Source organism: Monodelphis domestica, chromosome X (assembly GCF_027887165.1).
Source record: "Monodelphis domestica isolate mMonDom1 chromosome X, mMonDom1.pri, whole genome shotgun sequence".
In the NCBI taxonomy this organism is placed as follows: Eukaryota; Metazoa; Chordata; class Mammalia; order Didelphimorphia; family Didelphidae; genus Monodelphis; species Monodelphis domestica.
The window spans coordinates 2,609,687-2,629,618 of NC_077235.1; the positions used below are offsets into that span (position 1 = coordinate 2,609,687).

Consider the following 19,932-nt stretch of genomic DNA (forward strand, 5'->3'; position numbering starts at 1 on the left):
GGGCCAGGAGATTGGGAGAGACCTCAAGTTGAGTGAGTCATATGTTGAAGGTGTTGGTAGGGACTCTAGGACTTTCTTAATAGAAGAAGCCTGCCCGCCACCAATGTTGGGTTAGAGGGAAGCAGAAAAGTCCACAGAATGGTGGCAGAATTCAAAGGGATCTTGGAAATTCCCATTTGGTTTTGAGAATCTGTAATTTGGTGCCTTTTTGTTTTATCCTGGACACGCTCTCCCCTGCTACTCTCACCCCCATCAAAATCGAGTGCCAGTGAGAGGAAGCGTGTTTTGGTGCCTGTGGTCTCTGACCCCCTCAATTTCTGGAGAATCCCAGAGAGGGGAGAGCATGAGATCAGAGCTGAGGAGGCCAGCCCTACAGGGCTCCTCCCACCAGATCTGATGCTCCTTTGATGCTTTGCAAGGGCTGGGTCCACCAAGAAGGGCATGGAGAAGAGGAAGAGCAGCTTGCCCTTGGACCCGAGGAAAAGAGCCTCAGGATGGCAGAAACCTTTTGTGGGCATTCTGTTGCTCACACAAGGCCACAACTGACATTGGTTTGACCTCCACTTTCTCAGAGGATAGTCAGAAGCTGGCAAGATGTAAACCAAAGGCAAACATTTGCTGGTGGTGAGAGGGGTGAGTCACTGGGATAGACCAAAAGGAAAGGATATGGGCCTTATTTACGTGGAGACAGAGGGATGGCCCTATGGCCATTTGAGGTTATTTTTTAAGCCTTACTTTCTGTCTTGGAATTGATATTGTGTATTGGTTCTGAGGCAGAAGAACTGTAAGGCTTAGGCAATGATGGGGTAAGTGGCTTGTTCAGGGTCATCCAGCTAGGAAGTGTCCGAGGTCCCATTGGAACCCCAGACCTCCCATCTCTAGGCTTGGCTCTCTATCCACTGAGCCACCTCATTTCCCCTTGAGGTCATTTTTGATGTGGCAGTCTGGATCTTCCCAGCAGATAGCAGGATGTCCCCTAGGCTTGAGAAGAGAGATATTAGTGCCACAGATGGCCTGGGCTCTGGATGCCGAGAACCTTATCCAGCCAAGGATGTGGTATGACAGTGGGGGCCCTGGCTGTCATGCTCCTAGGGAGAGGGGTGTCACTGATCCTCAGTTTCCTAATCTACAAAATGGGGCTAACAATACTTGCAGCACCTATCTCACGTGGTTGTTGAAAACTTCAAAGGGCTATCAAAATGTGAGCTCTTCATCTGAGGAAAGCAGCCCGACTTCAGCAAGGCTTGAGCTGCGCTTGCCATTCTTGAAAGGTGAACTCAGAATCTCAGAGTTGTAGCGGTCCTTGGGCACATCTAGCCATCCTTGAAGTGAATGGAATAATGGGTCATATTGGGTCAAGTGGGGGAAGCAGTAGGAACAAAGACACAGAGGCCAGAACGGCGTGGCCCGCCTCCCTAGAGGGTGGTGACACTGGTCTGACTGAGTGGAGGGTTTGTGTGGAAGAACAGCGGGAGGGAAAGCTGAAAGGGAAGTCAAGGCTGTGAATATCACGTTAAGGAAAAGAAACATTAGTGAGCACCCACCTTGTGCCAGGGACTGTTCTTGCATTCGATCAGAGCTTTGCTTTACACCAGAAGGTTGAGCTGACTGGCATCAGTGTGCAAGATCACTTGGACCTGAGGGATTGGAGCCAGGGGGACCAATCAGGACGATTTGCTTCTGGGGATTCCGGTTGTTCATCACTGTCCTCCTCAGCGTGCCTTCTACCCCAAGCTGCGTGCAGACAAGGGGACTAGAAGATAGTCCTAGATCCAAGAGAAGTCTGCAGTCCTTGTGTTGCTATGCAGAAAAGCAGGCTTCGCCCAGACCAGAGGCTATCAGAGATGGGCAAAGAGTGAGTTGCACCCTCTTCTTGCCAAATACCTTTCATTAGCGCTTCATCATACAGATGAGGAAATTGAAATCTATGCTAGTAAGCAGCAGAAAATCAAAAGACCATGGGGCTCTCGCCATCATCCAACCCCATTTTGTGGAGGAGGCTCAAGGAGACTAAGGGGATTGCCCAAGATCGAACACATTTGCCAAGAGGCAAAGCTGGGATCTGAGCCCAAGACCTCATCGTGCTGCCCCAAGTCCTTGAGCTCCAAGCCCAGGATTCCCTCTACTCCATTCTGGTGCCCTGTATGCAAAACAGCTGGAGGGAACCACTTCCCTAGACCATCTCTGGGCTACTGCAAAGGAGTCTGGGGGTTCACCTGGGCTCCCACAGAACACTGAGAACTCATTCCCCCAAAGCACGAAGAGTGGGGCAAAGATGGTCTGCACCCTCAGAGAGCTTCCAATCTGGTGAGGATGACGAATTCACAAACAGCAATAATACCAAATTGAATGTGCACCCCCTTGGAGGAGGGAGAGCTCGCTTTGGGGCCAAAGGGTTAGGGAAGATTCAGCGGCAGAGGGGATGGCATTGGAGCTGTGGATCTTAAAAGGTGGGGAGGTTGTCTGTCAGAGCTGAGGGTGGCCAGGAAGAGGCAGGCCAGTGCAGTGTATTTGGGGTGAGCAGCAGTGGGGGACACGGTTTGGAGTAGGAGACCTCATCCAAGGTCAGACAAGCCCAACTCCAGCTCTATTTGGCTGTGGCCTTTGTTTGGCACCGAGCAAGCGCCACTTGGTTGTGGCCGTTCTGTAGAACCCCATGCTGGCACCCCCCAGACTTGTTCCTAGGGACACAGGGGACTGGAACTTGAGCCAGGCTCATTCTGGGGGACCCTGACCACTTTCAGCCATCTAACTGACAGCTTCCCAAACCCCAGGCAGGGCGGGGCTGCATTCGAGTATCAGAGTATCACGAGGGAGGCCCAAGTGCAAGAGCAGATGCTGGGCCCAGCCTGTGGATGGAGGCTTTCTTGACTCCTGGGGGCTGGCTAGGCTGGGCCTGCCTGCTGTCAAGGGAGAAGGGAGGAGGAGAGAATTGGAGGAGTTCCAGGGTTCTCACGGATCATTTCCTCTTTCCCTCTTTTAACTGTGGACAGGGTCTAGTGTCATCTTGTGGTAGAACTGGAAAGTAGCAGGTCTGGGCTGCCATGCTGCCTAGGCCTGAAGAACTGCCAGCCTCCTGCCTCAGAGCTGGGGGTGGAGCTTGCTTCCCTCTCCAGGCCCAGGCCCTGAGTGATAGCAGCACACAGAGAGGGAGGGCCAGGCCTGCCCCACCCCAGGCTCCCAGGTTTGGCATTCCTTGACACACATCCCCCATCCCCATCCAGCTATACACATACAGCAGGCACAAAGGGAGGGTACAGGGCCCCGGAGAGCAGAGACCTATAGCCAGCCTAGACTTATAACCCCGGTGTACACAAGCACATACTCTATGGAAGATGCCAGGGATAGGGTGCTCCCTCTCTCCCAAGGTGGCCCAGACTGTCTGGAGATAGCTTTTCCTTGCCTCTAACCAAATCTGCTATATGGCAACCTCTGGCCCTCAGTCCAGTGGCCTCCAAGGCCAAGCAGAACAGGCTTAATCTCTCAGTCACATGACCCTTCAACGACCCAGCAGCCTTCTTTTCCCCAGGCTAACCATCCCTGGTTCCTTGAACCCTTTCTCATAGGGCACATAGTTTCCAGGTCCCTGATTTTGCTGGTTGGCCTACTCTAACTCTCCGGCTTGTCCATTTCCTCCCTAAAACAGCAGCCAGGACAGGATGTGATCCTCCAAGTGGACATGGCCTCGGGTGGCTGAGGTCAGTGATCTCGAAAAGGCTGGGAGATCTGTAGTTTGAGGAGGAGGGCAAAGCCCAATGGAGCCGTTCCCTCTCTAGCCCTGAATGGCAGCCATCTCAGTGGAGCAGAAGATCAAGGGAGTTCTCTTGATGGCTGCCACAGCTCCCTTTAGACAGGTGGCAAGCTTGTCATCCACAAAGCCTCCCGCTCTGCTATCCCATTCCCCCACCCCCACCCCTGGCCTTGCTTCCCCCATTTGATTCTTGGGAAGTTGAGTTCTTGAGCCTAAAGTATAGGATTTTTTCATTTCACTCAATTGAATGTCACTTGATTAGATTTAGCCCTATGTTATTCAAGCCTGTCAAGACCTGGGTGACTCTCTGAGTCAACCTCTCTGAGCCTTGGCTTCCCCCTCTGTGAATTTTGATAAGTAAGCCATTCATGCCTTCATCTGGATCACTAAGGAAAACAGTCCAACAGAACGCAAAACTCCTGGGCTACTCGGAGTATCAAAGATGCAGAGCGGAGAGGTACGTAACCAAGTATCGCAGACAGGAGCAAGGAGAAAAATGTCCATGGCAGAGCCAGGAAACCCAAGGAGAGGGGTAGTAATATTGCCCCTGATCTCAGGTGACTCGATGCAATTGTGCCACATGACTAATAATCATGATGATAATAAGACTAACTAACATCTATATAGCACTTACTATGTGCCAGGCACTGTGCTAAGTGCTCTACAAATATGATATAATTTGGTCTTCACAATTACTCTTGGAGGTGGGTAGTATTATGATCCTTATTTCATGAATGAGGAAACTGAGGCAGGCAGAAGTTAAATGACTTGCCCAGGGTCATAAAGCTGGGAAGTATCAGAGGTCAAATATGAACTCAGGGCTTCCCTAACTCCAGATTTGGTGCTCTGTACACTGTGGCATCATCACCTACCTGCCAAAATAAAACGAACTAGAGACCTTAATGCAAAGATGTAAACCAACTTTAAACATATCTCAGAGACTAATTACAGAAGACTCGTGGCTGGAATATGGCAATGGGTCTAATCCAGAAGGAACAGATGAGATTAAAAGGGGAAAAGGAGAGGAATACATTAGGAAAATATACTCCTATAAGGCAATCTGGGAAGGGAAAAGCTGAAATGATGCTGTGGGGGAGAGAACACTACATATCACCTGGTCAGAAGAAGAAAATAGATGATAACTTTGATTTGCTTTGTTTTATTAGAAAAAATACTTGGGCAAGGGCTACAATCATCTGTCAATTATGAATGACTTACAAGGACATGAAGCAATAAAATAAAAATACAGATACAAATTATATATACCCGATTATTGGCAATTTCATAACAAATTTAAGATAAACAATGGAGATTGCAGGTTACTTTATAGGTATAGAATAAAGCAGTAGATGAAGTGCTCCAGCAAAAGAACAGAAACCAAAAGAAAAATGCAAAAGAAATGTCACATTGCTACAGAGCATATGTATAATATTCTTATTAAACAACCTTTCCAGAATGTCTTATATTAGTAGAGCTGTAATTGCACTTCATTTAATTTCATGACTCATTATTTCTAGAGCTTTTTAACCCACTGGAACCAAGAAGGCCTCTCATGTTTATTTTTTAAAAATATTTTTAAAAATTAGGTAAATGCAAAATGCACTATGTACCATGAAAATTCTAGATAACTTTGAGAAGCGGAATGAGACCACTCACTTAGGAATTTGACTCAATTGTTTTCTGTGACTTTACTACTACTCATTTTGGTCCCAATTAAATGTTTTGCCATTTCATTGTTGTCCCTTGCCTAGGTCTTTTAGTGGGGTAAACACCTGAATGCCTAAACCCGAGTTACCTTCAGAAATTCCCTTTCTTTTTACTAGATGGGTACAAAGTAAGCTAGATATGAATTAGTAATAAGGGATCAGTAATAAACAAAACAAACTGCAAAGGGGAGTTTATCTGTTATTTTCTTTTCATTATCATGTAAAACCCACCTCCAGATTGGTCATCATGGAAGAGCACACTCATCCATAACCAAAACCCCAAAAGAGAACTGCAAATACAGATTCAAAAGATAATTGGCTTTTAATCCACATCCATCAGACTCCCACAGTTATTTCTCTGGAGGTGGAGAGCATTCATTCTTTGTCCTTCAGGACTGTCCCAGATCACTGCCTTGTGAGAGGAGCCAAATCTTCACAGATGATCATCATCCATTATTGCTGTTACCGGGTCCAGTGTTCTCCCGGTTCTGCTTATTTCGCTCTGCATCAGTTCCCGCAGGTCTTTCCAGTTCTTTCTGAACTTCTCTTGCCTCTCATTTCTTCTAACACAATAGTATCCCGTCACCACAATTGTGTACCACGATTTGGTCAGCCCTTCCCCAATGGATGGACGTCCCCTAAGTTTCCGATTCTTTGCCACCACAGAGCCTGGCTATAAATATTTTGGCCCAAGTAGGTCGTTTCCCCTTCAAAGAGGAGTTTAAAAGGTAAGCAAGATTAAGAATCCATGATTGGCCTCTGATTACAGGGAAGAGAAGCTCATCACAGCAAAGCTGGAGCACTGGTACTAAACACACTCATTCCTCACCCCACTCTTCTTTGTAAAGAGCAGGCTGAGGGGGAAGTAGAAGACAACAGGCTGGAGGAAAAGGCATAATTACTGTGAATGGAATGGGACAAACTCATTCACAAAATGGAAGAGGTGAGCAGACTAGATTAGCCAGTAGAATCTAACAAGATGTTAATAAGAAAAACCAAGGTCATGGATGACCGGGAAAGGAGATTGAGGGATGAGAGATGAGTGGTCCCAGGTAAGCACTGGAATTAGTCCCTAAATATGACAAGAGCCAAAGGAAGGCCTCCAGCATGTCCCTCCAAATAGTTTTGGATCATTGCATTGCTGCTAGTAGAGAAGTCCATTACATTCAATTGTGCCACAGTGTATCCGTCTCTGTGTACAATGTTCTCCTGGTTCTGCTCCTTTCTGTGTGAACTGGAAGGACCTCCAGGAAGTGGAGGGACTCATGAGAAAGAACGCTATCCACATCCAGAGAAAGAACTGTGGGAGCGGAAACACAGAAGAAAAGCATAAGATCTATCACATGGTTTGATGTGGATAGGATTGGGGTTTGGGCATTAAAAGATCACTCTACTGCAAATATGAGTAACATGGAAATAGGGTTTGAACAATACATGGATACATGGATAACCCAGTGGAACTGCTTGTCAGCTCCGGGAGGGGGGAGGGAAGGGGGATGGGGAAATCATGAATCCTGTAACCACAGAAAAACATTCTAAATAAATTTTTTAAAAATGTGACCAGCAGGGTTGATTTGGGAGGAGGACAAGGAAGGCTAACACCTGGGAGAATCCACTTGGGCCTCCTGTGGGAAGTGCTACATGAACTGAGTTTTAAAGGAAACTAAGGATTCAGAGAAGCAAAGGTGAGGAGAGAATCCATTCTGGGCCTGAGAGATGGCATGTCGTATATGAGGAAGGACATGTACCTCAGACTGGCTGGAACCTGAAATGTGTGAAGTGGAATAATGTGGTCAATAGCTCAGAGTCAGCTTAGGAGGGCTTCCGGTATGAGTGGATTCTAGAGGTCCCAATAAGCCACTGGAATGAATTGAGAAGGAGATGTGGGCATAGGGGGAGGTTCCAGCTGAGGGCCTCTCCTCTTCCCTCTCCTAGTTCCAATCCCATATTTCCTACAGCTACCTGCTGGCTCTCCCCACCCTGGAATCCCTCAGGCCCATCCAGCCGCCCTGGAATAATATTTGTGGAATGACTAAATGAAAGGCATGGAGGGGAGTAGTGCCCAGGTCTCTGTGATGCCATGCTGCCTGTTGCTGCTGAATCAATCTCTGCAGAGCTCAGGTCCTCGTCACCTGTGGCCTCTCCCCTCTCATCCACCCTACACTTTATTAGCTCAATTGCTCCAAGGCCTCCTGGCTGCCCCCTTGAAGCTGGGGGGGGGACATCCCCAGAAGCTCAGGGCAGGAAGAGAATGGTCTCCTCCTCATGAGCCAGTTTGGCCTCTTCTTCAGCAGGATCTGTCTTTCCACAATCTCCCGCTGTTCCTGGTTCTGCCCCCTGGGGCCCAACCAAACAAAGCTAATCCCTCTTCTTTCTAGAAACCACCCTTCAAATATTTAAAGATGGCTATCATAGGTGCGGGTGGGGGTGGGGGCAGGGGTGGGAGAGGGCTGGCAACAGGCTACCTGGCCCTGGTGCCTTCAACCAGTGGACTCTAGACTGGCCTTTGGACTCTTTCCAGCTTATCTGGCCTTCCTAAAATTGGCCAGCTTTGGTCTGATTAGGGCAAAGGGCAGAGCACGGAGGAAAGGGGGCCTCTTTGAGTGTGGCCCAATGGGACATTCGCTTTGGGACCTGCCCTAGCCCACTGTTCATTCCGATGGGGCTTGCTGTCACCCTCCCATTGGTTGAGGGGGCCACTAGTGGCCTAAGGATGACTACTTTGGGAGACTAGTCATTCAACCAATCCTGAGGCTTGTGGGTACACTGTCTAAGAGCCCCCATAGTGCCATCTTCACCAGGAGAATGTCATGAAACTTCATCCAGGAAGTGTGGGTGAGCCAGGAGAGGTTGCTCCATGAAGAGGTCCCAATGCAGGTTGACATCTTAGATGTCAGACTTAGAATCTCGGACAGAGCCCGACAACGGGGCAGGTCAGAGGTGGGCCTTCCTTGAACCCACCTGGGGCTGCCTGGTTTGTTTCTCCCTTCCTTTTGGGGGGAGTTCAAGATCTTCCATTTTGCCAGTGACACCTAACAACCATTTCCCACCTCCGTTTCCCAATTGTCTCCCCTCTCCCGGGGATGGTGAGCAATCTGATCTGGGTTATGCATGTATTATCACACAAGACCTATTTCCACAGTGTTGGCTGTGGATGCTCAGACAAAACCAACCACCCCCACGGCCCCCATCAAAAGCCAACGAGTCTGAAGTGAGCAATGGCCCACTTTCATCTGCATTCCTCTGCTGCCTCCTCTGCCAAGGCCTCCAGGCTGCCTGGTTTGCAAGCTGCCTCTCTAGCCACCATACCACCCTGCCTTCCTTAGAGCAAATGCTTCAGAGCTAAACTGTCCAGCTTTGCCCCTGGCCTCCTAGGCTGGTAATCTGGTCACAAAAGGAAATGGGCTAAGTCAAGCATGACCTGCTCTCATTTTCAAAAAGAAGGGTTATTGATGCCTTTTGTTTACATCAGTCATTTCTGGAAATGTACAACCTGTTCTTGACGAAGCTAGCTTGGCTCAGGTTATCATCTGTAGGATAAAGTACAAGCTTCCTGGACTATTACTCAAAGTCCTCCGAGTCTTGCCCCAACTTATGCTTCCAGCCTGCTTCTGCACACCTCCCCACACCAACAGAAATCTCCTAATTCCGGAAAACTGGTCTACTCACTCATTGTTCTCATGGTGCAAGCGAGTCAAAGGACCTGTGTTCAGATTCCCTTCCTGCTAATTAATTTCTACCTGGGTGACCTTGGCCAAGTTCCCCATGGCTTCGAAGGCAACTTCCACCCTCAAACCCCAGGATTCTGCCAAGCATGCCTTCCTGTTCCTTTCTGCTTCCAGACCTTTGCTCATGCTCCTCCTTCTGCCTAGTCAATCTTTGAAGATTCAGTGCTTCCTAAAACCTTTCCTGAGCAGCCGCCCCTCCCCTACTTAAATAAGAAGTCACATTTTTTCAGATGTCAACCTTAAAGTGCCACGAAAAGGCATGAATATTATTAATCGTGGATATGCTCAGAATCTCCGTGTACAGTAGGCAACACATTGTTTACTAGTCATTCAAGAAAGCGGGAAAATAAGCAAGGAAGCAAGAAAAGGAGGGAGGGAGGAGGAAATAAAAAGAAGGAAGGAGAGAGGCAGAGACGGAGAGAGGAGAAAGGTTAAAGAAGTGTTTTCCAAGCAAGGCCCTGGCCTCCTTGCTGAGGATACAGAGATCAGAAATACCAGTAAATAACTAACCCGAATGCCAAGTTAGATTGTGATATATAGTCAAGGTGACAGACAGAGGGAGAAGAGAGTCAAAGAGGGATGTGTCACTTCTAGGTTGGGAGAGGAAGAACCAGGGAAGGCTTTGTGGAAAAGGTGGCCCCTGATGGGGGCCTTGAAAGAAGCCAAAAATCTCAGCAGGGCTTTATGGTCTATAGAGCATCATGCTAGGCATCAGCGTGTGCAAGTCCATGCAGGTAGGAGAGGGCAAGCCAAGATCAAAGAGCAGCAGCTCGGTTGGGGCCCGGATAGTTTGAGATGGAGCCATGGGAAGTGAGTCTACTAGAAAGCTATCTTGGTGCCTGGCAGTGGAGGGATTGAGCTCCAGGCCATTGCCATTGGATTCTATATGAAGCATGGCACTTTCTCACTCAGGCTTTCACCCAGCAGCCTCTTGAGAGGGCCACTGTAGGTGTCATTATTTGGCCTATGAGAGAACTGAAACTCAGAGTGTTCTTGGTCACCTGGCCACTTGGGGTAAGTAAGCTCCAGAGCATGGGGAGGGTGAGGGGGGCAGTAAGAGATCCAGCTGCTTCTCTTCTCTGGGCTCTGCACCCAGTTCCCCTGGCGCTGCCAGCTGCCCGTTGCTTCCTGAGGATGGGCCATTTGTGGGGGGCAGAGGGCAGATTAGAAAAGCCCCCCACCAGCTCTCTCCTGGACCCCAATCCCCAGCCTCCTGCCTGTATCCCACGCTAATGAGGTCCCAATCTCACATCCCCAGGAAGATCATTGACTCCTTCCCTTTCTCTCATACCCTTCGTGGCCCAGCAGAGCCCAGGCCTATGCATCCGGATGGAATCAGATAAAGGTCTAGTGGGAACAACCCTAGTCCTGGAGTAGGAAGGCTAGGCTCTGGGACTTGGCACCTCCACTCAGCTATACACGCTCACTGTGGCGTCCTACCCAAGTCATTTCTTTAGGGAGAGCAGGGCTGGCAGGCATGTGGATCCAGGCCTTTGAAGCCAGTCACTGGGTGGGCTTCTTGCCTTCTGCAGCCCACCCCGAGAATAGCTGGACCTTCAGAACTCTGCTCTGTTCCTGAATGAGGCCAGTAGAGGGTCCAGTCACAAGCCCAGCTCCAGTGGGAGTCTGGGTTGGAATGGAGAGTGAGAGTCAGGGCTCTGAATGGAAAATTCAGCCTTCCCTGGCTCTGGGTGCCTTTGGGGGCTTTTGTGCAACTCTCAATCCCTGGGTAGCAGTGGGGCACTTGGGTCTGGGCTAAGCAGGCAGTTAATGGTTGACAGTCTATTTATCTTAACGATTTGTAAGGGTAGATGCTGCTCACAGCATGCTTTGCAGTCCAATCCCCACCTCCTAGGCCTTGGACCCTGGACCCAGGCCTCTGAACTTAGGTCTCCAGAAGCAGGGCAACTGCAGTTGAGGCCCAAGGCTTCTGCACTCAGAGATGTCCAGGAGGTAAATAAGCGGATGAGGCCAGCTTACATTCAAAGAGGACAGGCAGCCAGGCTTGGAGGTGGGAGGTCTGAAGGCACTAGATGGGCCAGGGGCCAGGGAAGGTTGTCCATGTGGGTGCCACTCAATGCTGCCCCAACAGGCACCCAAAGTTTGCTCCTGCCCTGGGCAGGAGGAGCCAGGGTCACTCAATCAATCGTTCTGGCCCTTCTGGAGGAGGCGGGGCTGGTTAATGTTTGTCCTGTTCCTCCTGGGCTATGGGCCATATCTGCCCCTGGCCCAGGGTTCTGTCGGCCCTCCCCTGAGCTAGGCTGGGCCAGGCTGGCAGCATTGAGTGGCACCAGGCAGATTCCTCTGAAGCTATTCCCTGGGGAAGGGCACCAACAGTCACTGTGTCAGTGCCAGGGAGGTGAGGAGGGTGGGGAGGGGGTGAAGTTGGTTGGGCAACTATGTAGGTGGGGGAGGGGGCAGCACATGTGATGTCTTGGCCTCAGGGTCCAGCCAACAGGATCTCTTCCTTTACATGGAGGTGAGGCTCTGAGCTCCCCTGGGCTGCCTCTTCTCAGGCCCCTTAATCTCTTCCCCTTCCCCCAAGCACAGGGGCATCCATCCCTTCAAAGGCATTCCCCCCTCCTGCCTGGCAAACTGAAGGTTCCTTGGGCTCAGCCTGGCCAATTCTCTTTGCCCACCTGAGCAGGTTCCTCCTGGACTTGGGCTCAGTGTGACAGCTGGGTGCTGCCAGGGGCTATTTACCTGCCCTGCTGGCTTCCAAGGCAAACAAGGCATCCAGCCTTCATGGGAAGGGTGGGGGTAGGGGAGGCCAGTAGGCACCCACTTTTGGCTCCTTCTAGAGCCTGGAGTAGGGGTGGGATTTGGGGGTTTGGTGGGACTTGGAGGCTCAGGCCAAGGCATTTGGGGCCTGGAGGCTTGCCAGAGGAGGTAAACCGTTCTAGGAGCTGGCACAGACACTCTTTGAGATTTGGGGACCACAGGAGCCCAGGAGAGAAGGTCAGGCAGGAAAGTGAGCAGGAGTGTTATTTCCTCCTATCAAACTGCAGACTCTGTGAGAGCAGGGGCAGGCCTTCTTTTGGCTCCATGGGACTAAGGCCCTACACACAGGCCGGATCTGGCCATTTGCATGGAACCAAAGGCTGGAGGAGCGCCAAGCTAGTGCCGACCAGAAAGTCAGGCAGGGCTCTGGGCTCCAAACCAGAGGTAAGGCCACATGACAGGAGTGGGGCAACTGGGCCTGACTCAGGGTTCTGTTAGGGGAGGTCAAAGAGAGAAGTCCCTACTTCAGAGATTCAATAGGAAGCTCCACTGTGAGGAAGGGATCTGAGAAAAGAGCAGCTAGGAACCCAATTCTTTTCCAATGGGACAGAGACAAGGGGCAAGGGTGGGGGCGAGTGCCATCCAGTTAGGAGAAAGATGCCCAGAGTGAAAGAGAAAAGGAGGCCTTGCAGTTTTCCCTGGACAGAGCCATAACTAGAGCAGTCCGATGGAACTTTGCTCTAGGGCAGTCAAATTGAAAGGGCTCCCAATTTTCCAATAATCACTTTTCCCCCAACTATGGCGTTTTGAGGTGTGTTGCCATTCCTTCGGGAGCAGGGAGTGGAATGAGCGCCTACGATTAGATAAAGGAAAAAGGAAATGGGCTTATGATACTTTCTCTTCTCCAGCAGCCAGCCACATGCCATTTGAGCTTCCCTGCCCTAGTCCCTCCAACTGTGCTCCTCCCCGGCTCAGCCCCCTCTAGGTAGCTCAGGGTCTCTTCCTACTCAGGCCACTGTTGCCCGTTTCCGGCTCCAGGGCTGATTGGGGGCCAGCTTCGCGGCGCCACAGGCACCACCTTACCAGTGTCGGAAGTGTTAATGTCCCCCCCCCCCATGACATCGGGTCAGGGAAAGGAGCAAAGAAGAGCAGGGGCGCGCTGCCTTCTTTCTGCCCTCTCCGGGATCTGACGTGGCTTATTCTTGCTTTCATCCGCTGCCCAGATTGAGTGATTTGTGCTGAGTGTTTGCACGGGGCAGTGAGGGCTAGAGGAGCCAGGAGCCTCGAGGGCTAACTAGCCGGATAGACTAGAGCTAAATCCCTCCGCGAGCTTCTATTTACTCTTGGGTCAAAGAAAATGCTCCGCGGGGCCTTCTCCCCCAGCCCTTTTCGTGGCGGGCTCCACAGGACTCCCAGGACGGCTGCCGGGGAAGAAGGCAGGCTTCACGGTTTTCTGGCTCTGCCTAGGCAGGTTGTAGCTCAACCAGACTGGAAGTGCCTCCAAGGCAGCCCGGAGTCCCCGAAGGTTCGGAGTGGCCCTCCTCCCCTTCCATCAGCAGACCTCTGGAGGGTGGGGCTTCAGCCGGGGAGGGGGAGGGGACGGGAGGTCCTGTTGGATTCCTCCCGGACCAGCCCAAGTATGCCGGCTTTTCTCCGGCCCCCTTCTCTCCCCCTGCCGGAAGCAACACCAAAACAGACTGATAGCAAATGTCACTCAACCAGTCTGGATTTCAAAACCGAGTCCCTCCCCCTGAGGGCCTGGAAGTTGCCAGACTCCCAAAAGAAAGTTGGAGAACTGCTGCTGCTGCTGCTGCTGCTGCTGCTGCTGCTGCGGCGGCTGCGGCTGGGGCTGGTGGCGAGGGCAGCTGCCACTGAGGGGCCAGCCAGGCGCGGCCGGCCGGGAGTCATTGGCATCCCATACAGAGGCTTACATCCCATACAGAGAAGCCAGCCTTCCGCTTCCCGAGAGCCTCAGTCAGGGGGTCAGCATTGGACAGCTCCAAGAGCATCGCTGAAGGGTGCACCTTTGCCGCAGGTAGGAGACACGGCAGGCAGAGAGCTCGGACTTGGCCTCCCTCTGGGCTGAGGTCAAAGCAGGGAGAAGGACAAGTCCAGGGGCCCAGGGTGAAGACTGGAGGGCTTCCACTTAGATTCCCAAGCGGCCATCAAATGAGTCCCCTTTTTCCTAAAGGCTCCCGAGGAGGAAGGTTTCCCAGCCTTCCCGATCATCTGGTCCTGAAGCTAGGCACCACCCTACCCTCCTCCCTCCGCCAACAATTTCTGCCCCATCCTCGGGGACCTGGCAGAGGCTCAAGACGTTCTGCCGATTTGCCCCTCAGAGAATGCCAGGGTTCCCAGGGAGGCGGTGTGGGCTCCTGGAAGGAAGGAGCTTGGTGCCCCAAAGTTGGGCTCCCTCACTTAGCAGCTCTCTGACCGCCCTTAAGACCAACGGAGCTAGAAAGGACCTTAGCAAGCATCCAGACCCCCCAATTCTCACTTTGTTGAGACCTTCCCCCCCCCCACTGGGAAGAAACCTCTGCAAGATCTCCTAATCTCCCATTCCAAAGGGACTTCAGGTGCCCTTAGCCCAGACTTCCCACCTCCACAAGGGAGGTCTCCCTGCTTGAAAGCCTTCAGAGAAAGGGAAGCCACCAACTGAGTCTTGGGTTGGGGGCAGAGGGAGAAGGCAACCCACATTTGAGGCGGCAGCTAGGTGGTCCACTGAAGAGAGCCAACCTCAGACACTTGGCAACTGTGTGACCCTGAACAACTGACTTCACTTCTTTTCAACCCTCACCTTCCTTCTTAGAATCAATACCAAGTATTGGTCCCAAGACAGATGAGTGCTAAGGGCTGGGCATGGGGCTTAAGTGACTTGCCCAGGGTCACACAGTACTACTTCACTTGTTTCCCTCATTTTCCTTATCTGTAAAATGGGGATAATAACAGCACCTGTCTCTTTGGGTTGCTGTGAGGATCAAATGAGATAATATTCATGAAGTGTTTTACAACTCTTTGAGAGGAGCTATGTAAGTCCCCACTGCACTGTCATTACTTACTATTATGCTACTTGGAAGTGTCTGCTAATAGGAAAAGCAGACACATACCACCCCAAATCAAGTATTCCCAGTTCTGCTGCTTACTGCTCTTGAGACTCTGGACAAATCCCTGCCCCACTCTGGATCTCCGTTTTCTACTCCATAGAAGGTGGGGACCGTGCTATGAGCCCTTTCTTGTTTTACAACTGGGGTCCTCTAGCTATTAAGGAAGATGGGGCCTCTGATTTCTGAAACGACTCTCTGAGAGGTTTGGACCATGTGCAACAAGACCAGATGAAACCAGGGACCCAACAATATGACTCCTTGACACAGGGCATCTGTTCCCAAGTAGAATCACTGCTTGCTCTCTCTCCCTCTCTCCCTCCCTCCGTTCCTCTCTCTTCCACTCCATCCCTCTCCCCGCCCTGTCTCTCTCTGTCTGTCTCTGCCTGTCTGTCTGTCTATCTCTTTCTGTCTGTCTCTGTCTCTCTCCCTCTGCCTCTCTGCCTGTCTGCCTGCCTGCCTGTATATCTGTCTGTCTGTCTCTGCCTGTCTGTCTGTCTATCTCTTTCTGTCTGTCTCTGTCTCTCTCCCTCTGCCTCTCTGCCTGTCTGCCTGCCTGCCTGCCTGTATATCTGTCTGTCTGTCTCTGCCTGTCTCTCTCTCTGTCTCTCTCTTTGTCTCTCTGTCTCTGTCTGTCTCTGTCTCTCTCTCTCCCTCCCTCTCCCTCTCTTTGTCTCTGTCTGTCTCTCTCTTTCTCTCTCTCTCTCTCACGCTCTGTCTCTCTGTCTCTGTCTCTGTCTGTCTGTCTCTCTCTCTCTTTCTCTCTCTCTCACGCTCTGTCTCTGTCTCTGTCTCTCTGTCTCTCCCCCCCCCCTACCTTTTCCACGTGGCAAGAAGGAGAAACTGAAATGGAAGAGGTTGAGACAGTGTCTGTTGCAAAGGCCGAAAGCACACACGTAACAGAAAAATCAGTGTTCAGACTTTGTTCATACTAGACAAATTCTACTAACTACTACTACTACTATAACTGTAACAATGACTGCTACTATAAGGGAGGAGGTCCAGACCTATGATTTTCTCCATCCGTGTAGGGAGATCCCAATGGGAAAATTCCCTCCCCCTGTGCAGCTAGGCAATTTGTCCCTGACTTCCTTCCATCTGTGACTTCCAGCTCTCCTTGAGGGCTGCAGGCTGCTTGAGAGATTGTGATTTGCCCAGGATCACAGGGCTGTGTGTGTCAGAGGAGGAATTGGAACCTAGGTCTTCCTAGGTCCAGCACCGCCCTTTCCCTACCAAGTCCCGGGGCCTTCCAAGGGGTTCATAATGTAAACAAAAAATCAAGACTCTCCTACTAGACTCAAAATGGTCCATGGAGCAGTAGAGATGACTCCAGATTTCTTGCCTGATGGCAGTTGGGTGATGCGTATTTTGGTTGGCACTGGTAGATTCATCTCTGTGGGGAGTTCCTGAGACCAGCGGCCCATCTGAATCTCCTGGGTGGAGGGTGTTGAGACTTGAACTCACGTCTATCCTCTTGACTCTGAGGTCAGTTCTCTAGGGCTATCCTAGCCTGATTCTGGGCAACATTACACTGTAATAAGAGTTCCCTGAGGTGACTCAGTTTGTCAGTGGCAGAGTCAGAGCCAGGATGTGGGCATAAGTCCCCCAAGCTTGTGTTGGTCAGCTCACTTTCTAAGCAAGAAGGAAGGCTTTTTTTTCTTTTCCAGGCTGAATAAGTCTTCACTTCTTGCCCCAGTTATGCCATTTCCCAGCATCTTCCTAGGGCCCTAGGGCCTCTCCCTAAGCCTCCCCATCCCTCTCTGATTACGGAGCACAGAACCAGGCAAGGTGTCTGCTGAGGGCCAGGCAGGGGCAGTGGGAAGTTGGCCCTGTACTTATTTTCGGTGCCCCCCCATTTCCATCTGACCCAGAGTCCTTGGCTGCTGATTCATAGTGACAAGAAAGGGAGGGGATGAACAGAGCTTGTGTCAGGGGCCTGGGGGAGCCTTGTCCCTCGGGTGACTGGCCTGAGGTTGCAAGAGGCAGGTAGGGACAGAACGAACTGTTCTTTTATCTAGGGCAGACGTTTCAGGTCAACAAGTTGATTGGGAGGGTGGACTGGGTGTTCCCAAGCTGCCAGAGAGGCCTCACATCTCCAGAGGCTTAGGGGTAGAAGAGCCCACTGAGCCACTTCCTTTCTCTGCCCTCTACTTGCCCCGGGCAGTTCTTCCAAGGTGCTGAGTGACCCCACTTTGGGATTTGCCTCTGCCTACCACGCTGACCCTGGTGATGCCTCTGGCCTCTGTTTCTCCATCTCTCATAAAATCTGTACCCCTGTGCTCCTGGAGGCTTAGTATGGGTGTCCTCCTGGCTTAAAAGGCTGGAGCATTGCCACTCAGCTGAGAGAGAAGGGAAAGAAAGGGGGCTTTGGGGACACCACTGATCTATCTGAGAGGGAGAAAGCCCAGCTCTGCCTGGCCTAGGGGAACTTCGGTGTTGCCTAAAGCTGTCACTGGGGCAAGTATACAGGAGTGAGTCCAGAAGACGGGCCCTGAGCCACCAAGGAAATCCTGGTAATGGGTGGGGGTGGGGTTTGACTTCCCAATCTCTTCTCCTGTCCAGCTTCTGTCTCTGCCCCAAGGTCCTCTGGTTCCACCTCCCCTTCCCCCATGGCTTCATGGCGGGTGTGGGGATGGACCGGGCGGGCACAGAACAGGTGGGTGCAGGCTGGGTGTCCGGCGCTGGGACACAAGTGCTCTGTGTCCAGGGTGGGCGGAAGTCAGGGCGTTTGATCTGAATTCTAAAGGGCGTTGTTCAGAGCCCCACAAAGCTCCTATTGTGTATGCACTGGGTATAAGGCAGCATATGACTCCCGAGCACCGGGCAGTGGGGAACTGGGACGCAGGCGCGGACCCAGGGATCACTCCCCCAGCACGGGTATGAAACCATAGGGGACCTGTCCGGGTGGCCTCTGGGATAGGCACTCCCCAAGGTAATATGTAGGGGGGGCATCATGAGGGGATGGGGATCAGAGAACTGGAAGGAGAAGAGGAATGGGAGAGGGCCAACTGGGCATCAGAGAGCGAAGGCTGCCCTAGGGAGACAGAGCCTAGGGGGCTGAGTGGGGATCACAAACAGGGAAGAGGGAAGAGGAAGGAGAGAGAAGGGAGTTGAGGGAAAGGAGGTGAGATTATGGGAAGGCCTGGGGGAACCCCACTTTTTCAAACAACCTCTGGCTTCTTGCAGAGGGCAGAAGCTATAGAACCATCCAGGATTTCAAGCTGGCAGGGGAGCCGTGAGGGTCATTTAACCCAACCTCCTCATTTGACAGCAAAGGAAACTGAGGCAATCCAGAGAGGGGATGTGACTTGCTCAAGCTGTTTTGGGGGTGGTGGGGGGCTGTCTTTCCAGGTGCAAGTGAGGCAGGATGAACTGGACAGGCCTGTACGCCTTACTCAGTGGTGTAAACCGGCACTCTACCGCCATCGGGCGCGTCTGGCTCTCAGTCATCTTCATCTTTCGCATCATGGTGCTGGTGGTGGCCGCTGAGAGCGTGTGGGGAGATGAGAAGTCCTCCTTCATCTGCAACACCATGCAGCCTGGCTGTAACAGTGTGTGCTATGACCACTTCTTTCCCATCTCCCACGTGCGCCTGTGGGCCCTGCAGCTCATCCTGGTGTCCACACCGGCCCTGCTTGTGGCCATGCATGTGGCCCACCAGCAGCATATGGAGAAGAAGCTGTTGCGACTTGAGGGCCACGGGGACCCCCTGAGCCTGGAAGAGGTCAAACGGCACAAGGTGCACATCTCAGGCACACTGTGGTGGACCTATGTCATCAGTGTGCTCTTTCGCCTGCTCTTTGAGGCTGTCTTCATGTATGTCTTCTACCTGCTCTACCCAGGCTACGCCATGGTGCGCCTGGTCAAGTGTGACAGCTACCCTTGCCCCAATGTGGTGGACTGCTTCGTGTCACGGCCCACTGAGAAGACCGTCTTCACCGTCTTCATGCTGGCTGCCTCAGGCATCTGCATTGTGCTCAACGTGGCAGAGCTGGTGTACCTCGTTGTCCGTGCCTGTGCCAGGCGGGCCCAGCACCGCTCCAACCCACCCTCACGCAAGGGTTCGGGATTTGGCCACCGGCTGTCCCACGAGTGCAAACAGAACGAGATCAACAAGCTGCTCAGTGACCAAGATGGCTCCCTCAAAGACATACTGCGGCGCAGCCCGGGCACTGGAGCTGGCCTCACTGAGAAGAGTGACCGCTGCTCTGCCTGTTGAGGAGGGCCTGGCTCCAGCCTGTCCTGGGTGCCCAAGCACCCATCCCTTCCCTCCAGCCTGGGGCATCCCAAAGAAGGGGTGGCCAAGGGACAGATCCCACCCCCTCCTCCTCCCCGAGCTTGAGGGGCCACGGGAAGGTGTACTTCTTGCCATTTCTCCTCCCCCTTTCTAATCTCTGCTCCTCTCCAGGGGACCACCGGGTACTTCTGGAGATGGGGGTGGGGGTGGCCCCAACAACATTGATGACACTAACCTTAACTGGGATAACCTTTGGGGATCCTGCCAGTGGGCTGGGGATTGCTGCTGGCCCCTGGGAAGGGCTTGGATGGCTGGGAAGAAGAAGGGTCTGATTCCATCTGATGGGGGGGGGGGCAGGCGGGCCAATGGGTGGGTGGTGCCTTTGATTCTAGGGACCTGGGCTTGGGCCTGTGATGTGACACATAAAACAGGATTTGACAATAAACGTGGCTGGGCCTTGTGCTTTTGTCCAGTTCTTTCCTCTGCGGCCTCTGCCTACTTCCCCTAGCTGAGCTGCTCTCACCCTTGCCTACTTGACAAGGAAAGGGGCAAGGCCGAGAGCCTAGGAAGAGGGGGTCGCCCAGCTTCCACAGAACCCGGAAGCCTGTCTTTGCAGGCAGTCAGACTTCTACTCTAAACCTCCGGTCTGGAGGCCTCGACTAAGGCAGAGCTTGGCCAAGCTTGGGAA

At 52.1% G+C, this 19,932-nt stretch overlaps 2 protein-coding genes across 14 annotated transcripts in view; both read left to right on the plus strand.

Moving 5' to 3' along the window:
- LOC100013374 (non-POU domain-containing octamer-binding protein) overlaps nt 1-19,932 on the plus strand; it is a 109,172-nt gene that overhangs the window by 43,355 nt on the left and 45,885 nt on the right. The window lies entirely within an intron of this gene.
- Nucleotides 10,051-19,704, plus strand: GJB1 (gap junction protein beta 1). Of its 10 annotated transcripts, none has more exons than XM_007507590.2 (2): nt 10,051-10,199; nt 18,359-19,704. In XM_007507590.2, exon 2 carries the CDS (start codon nt 18,375-18,377, stop codon nt 19,224-19,226), a length of 852 nt encoding a protein of 283 aa, XP_007507652.1. In that variant the 5' UTR covers nt 10,051-10,199; nt 18,359-18,374; the 3' UTR covers nt 19,227-19,704. The 10 variants fall into 10 exon arrangements, with proteins under 10 accessions (XP_007507652.1, XP_007507654.1, XP_016282291.1 ...); XM_007507592.2 differs by lacking the exon at nt 10,051-10,199 and adding an exon at nt 11,116-11,138; XM_016426805.2 differs by lacking the exon at nt 10,051-10,199 and adding an exon at nt 11,400-11,544.

What these genes read in the sequence shown, in the direction of transcription:
- GJB1 (XM_007507590.2), top strand. Translation starts at nt 18,375, where the DNA reads ATGAACTGGACAGGCCTGTACGCCTTACTCAGTGGTGTAAACCGGCAC.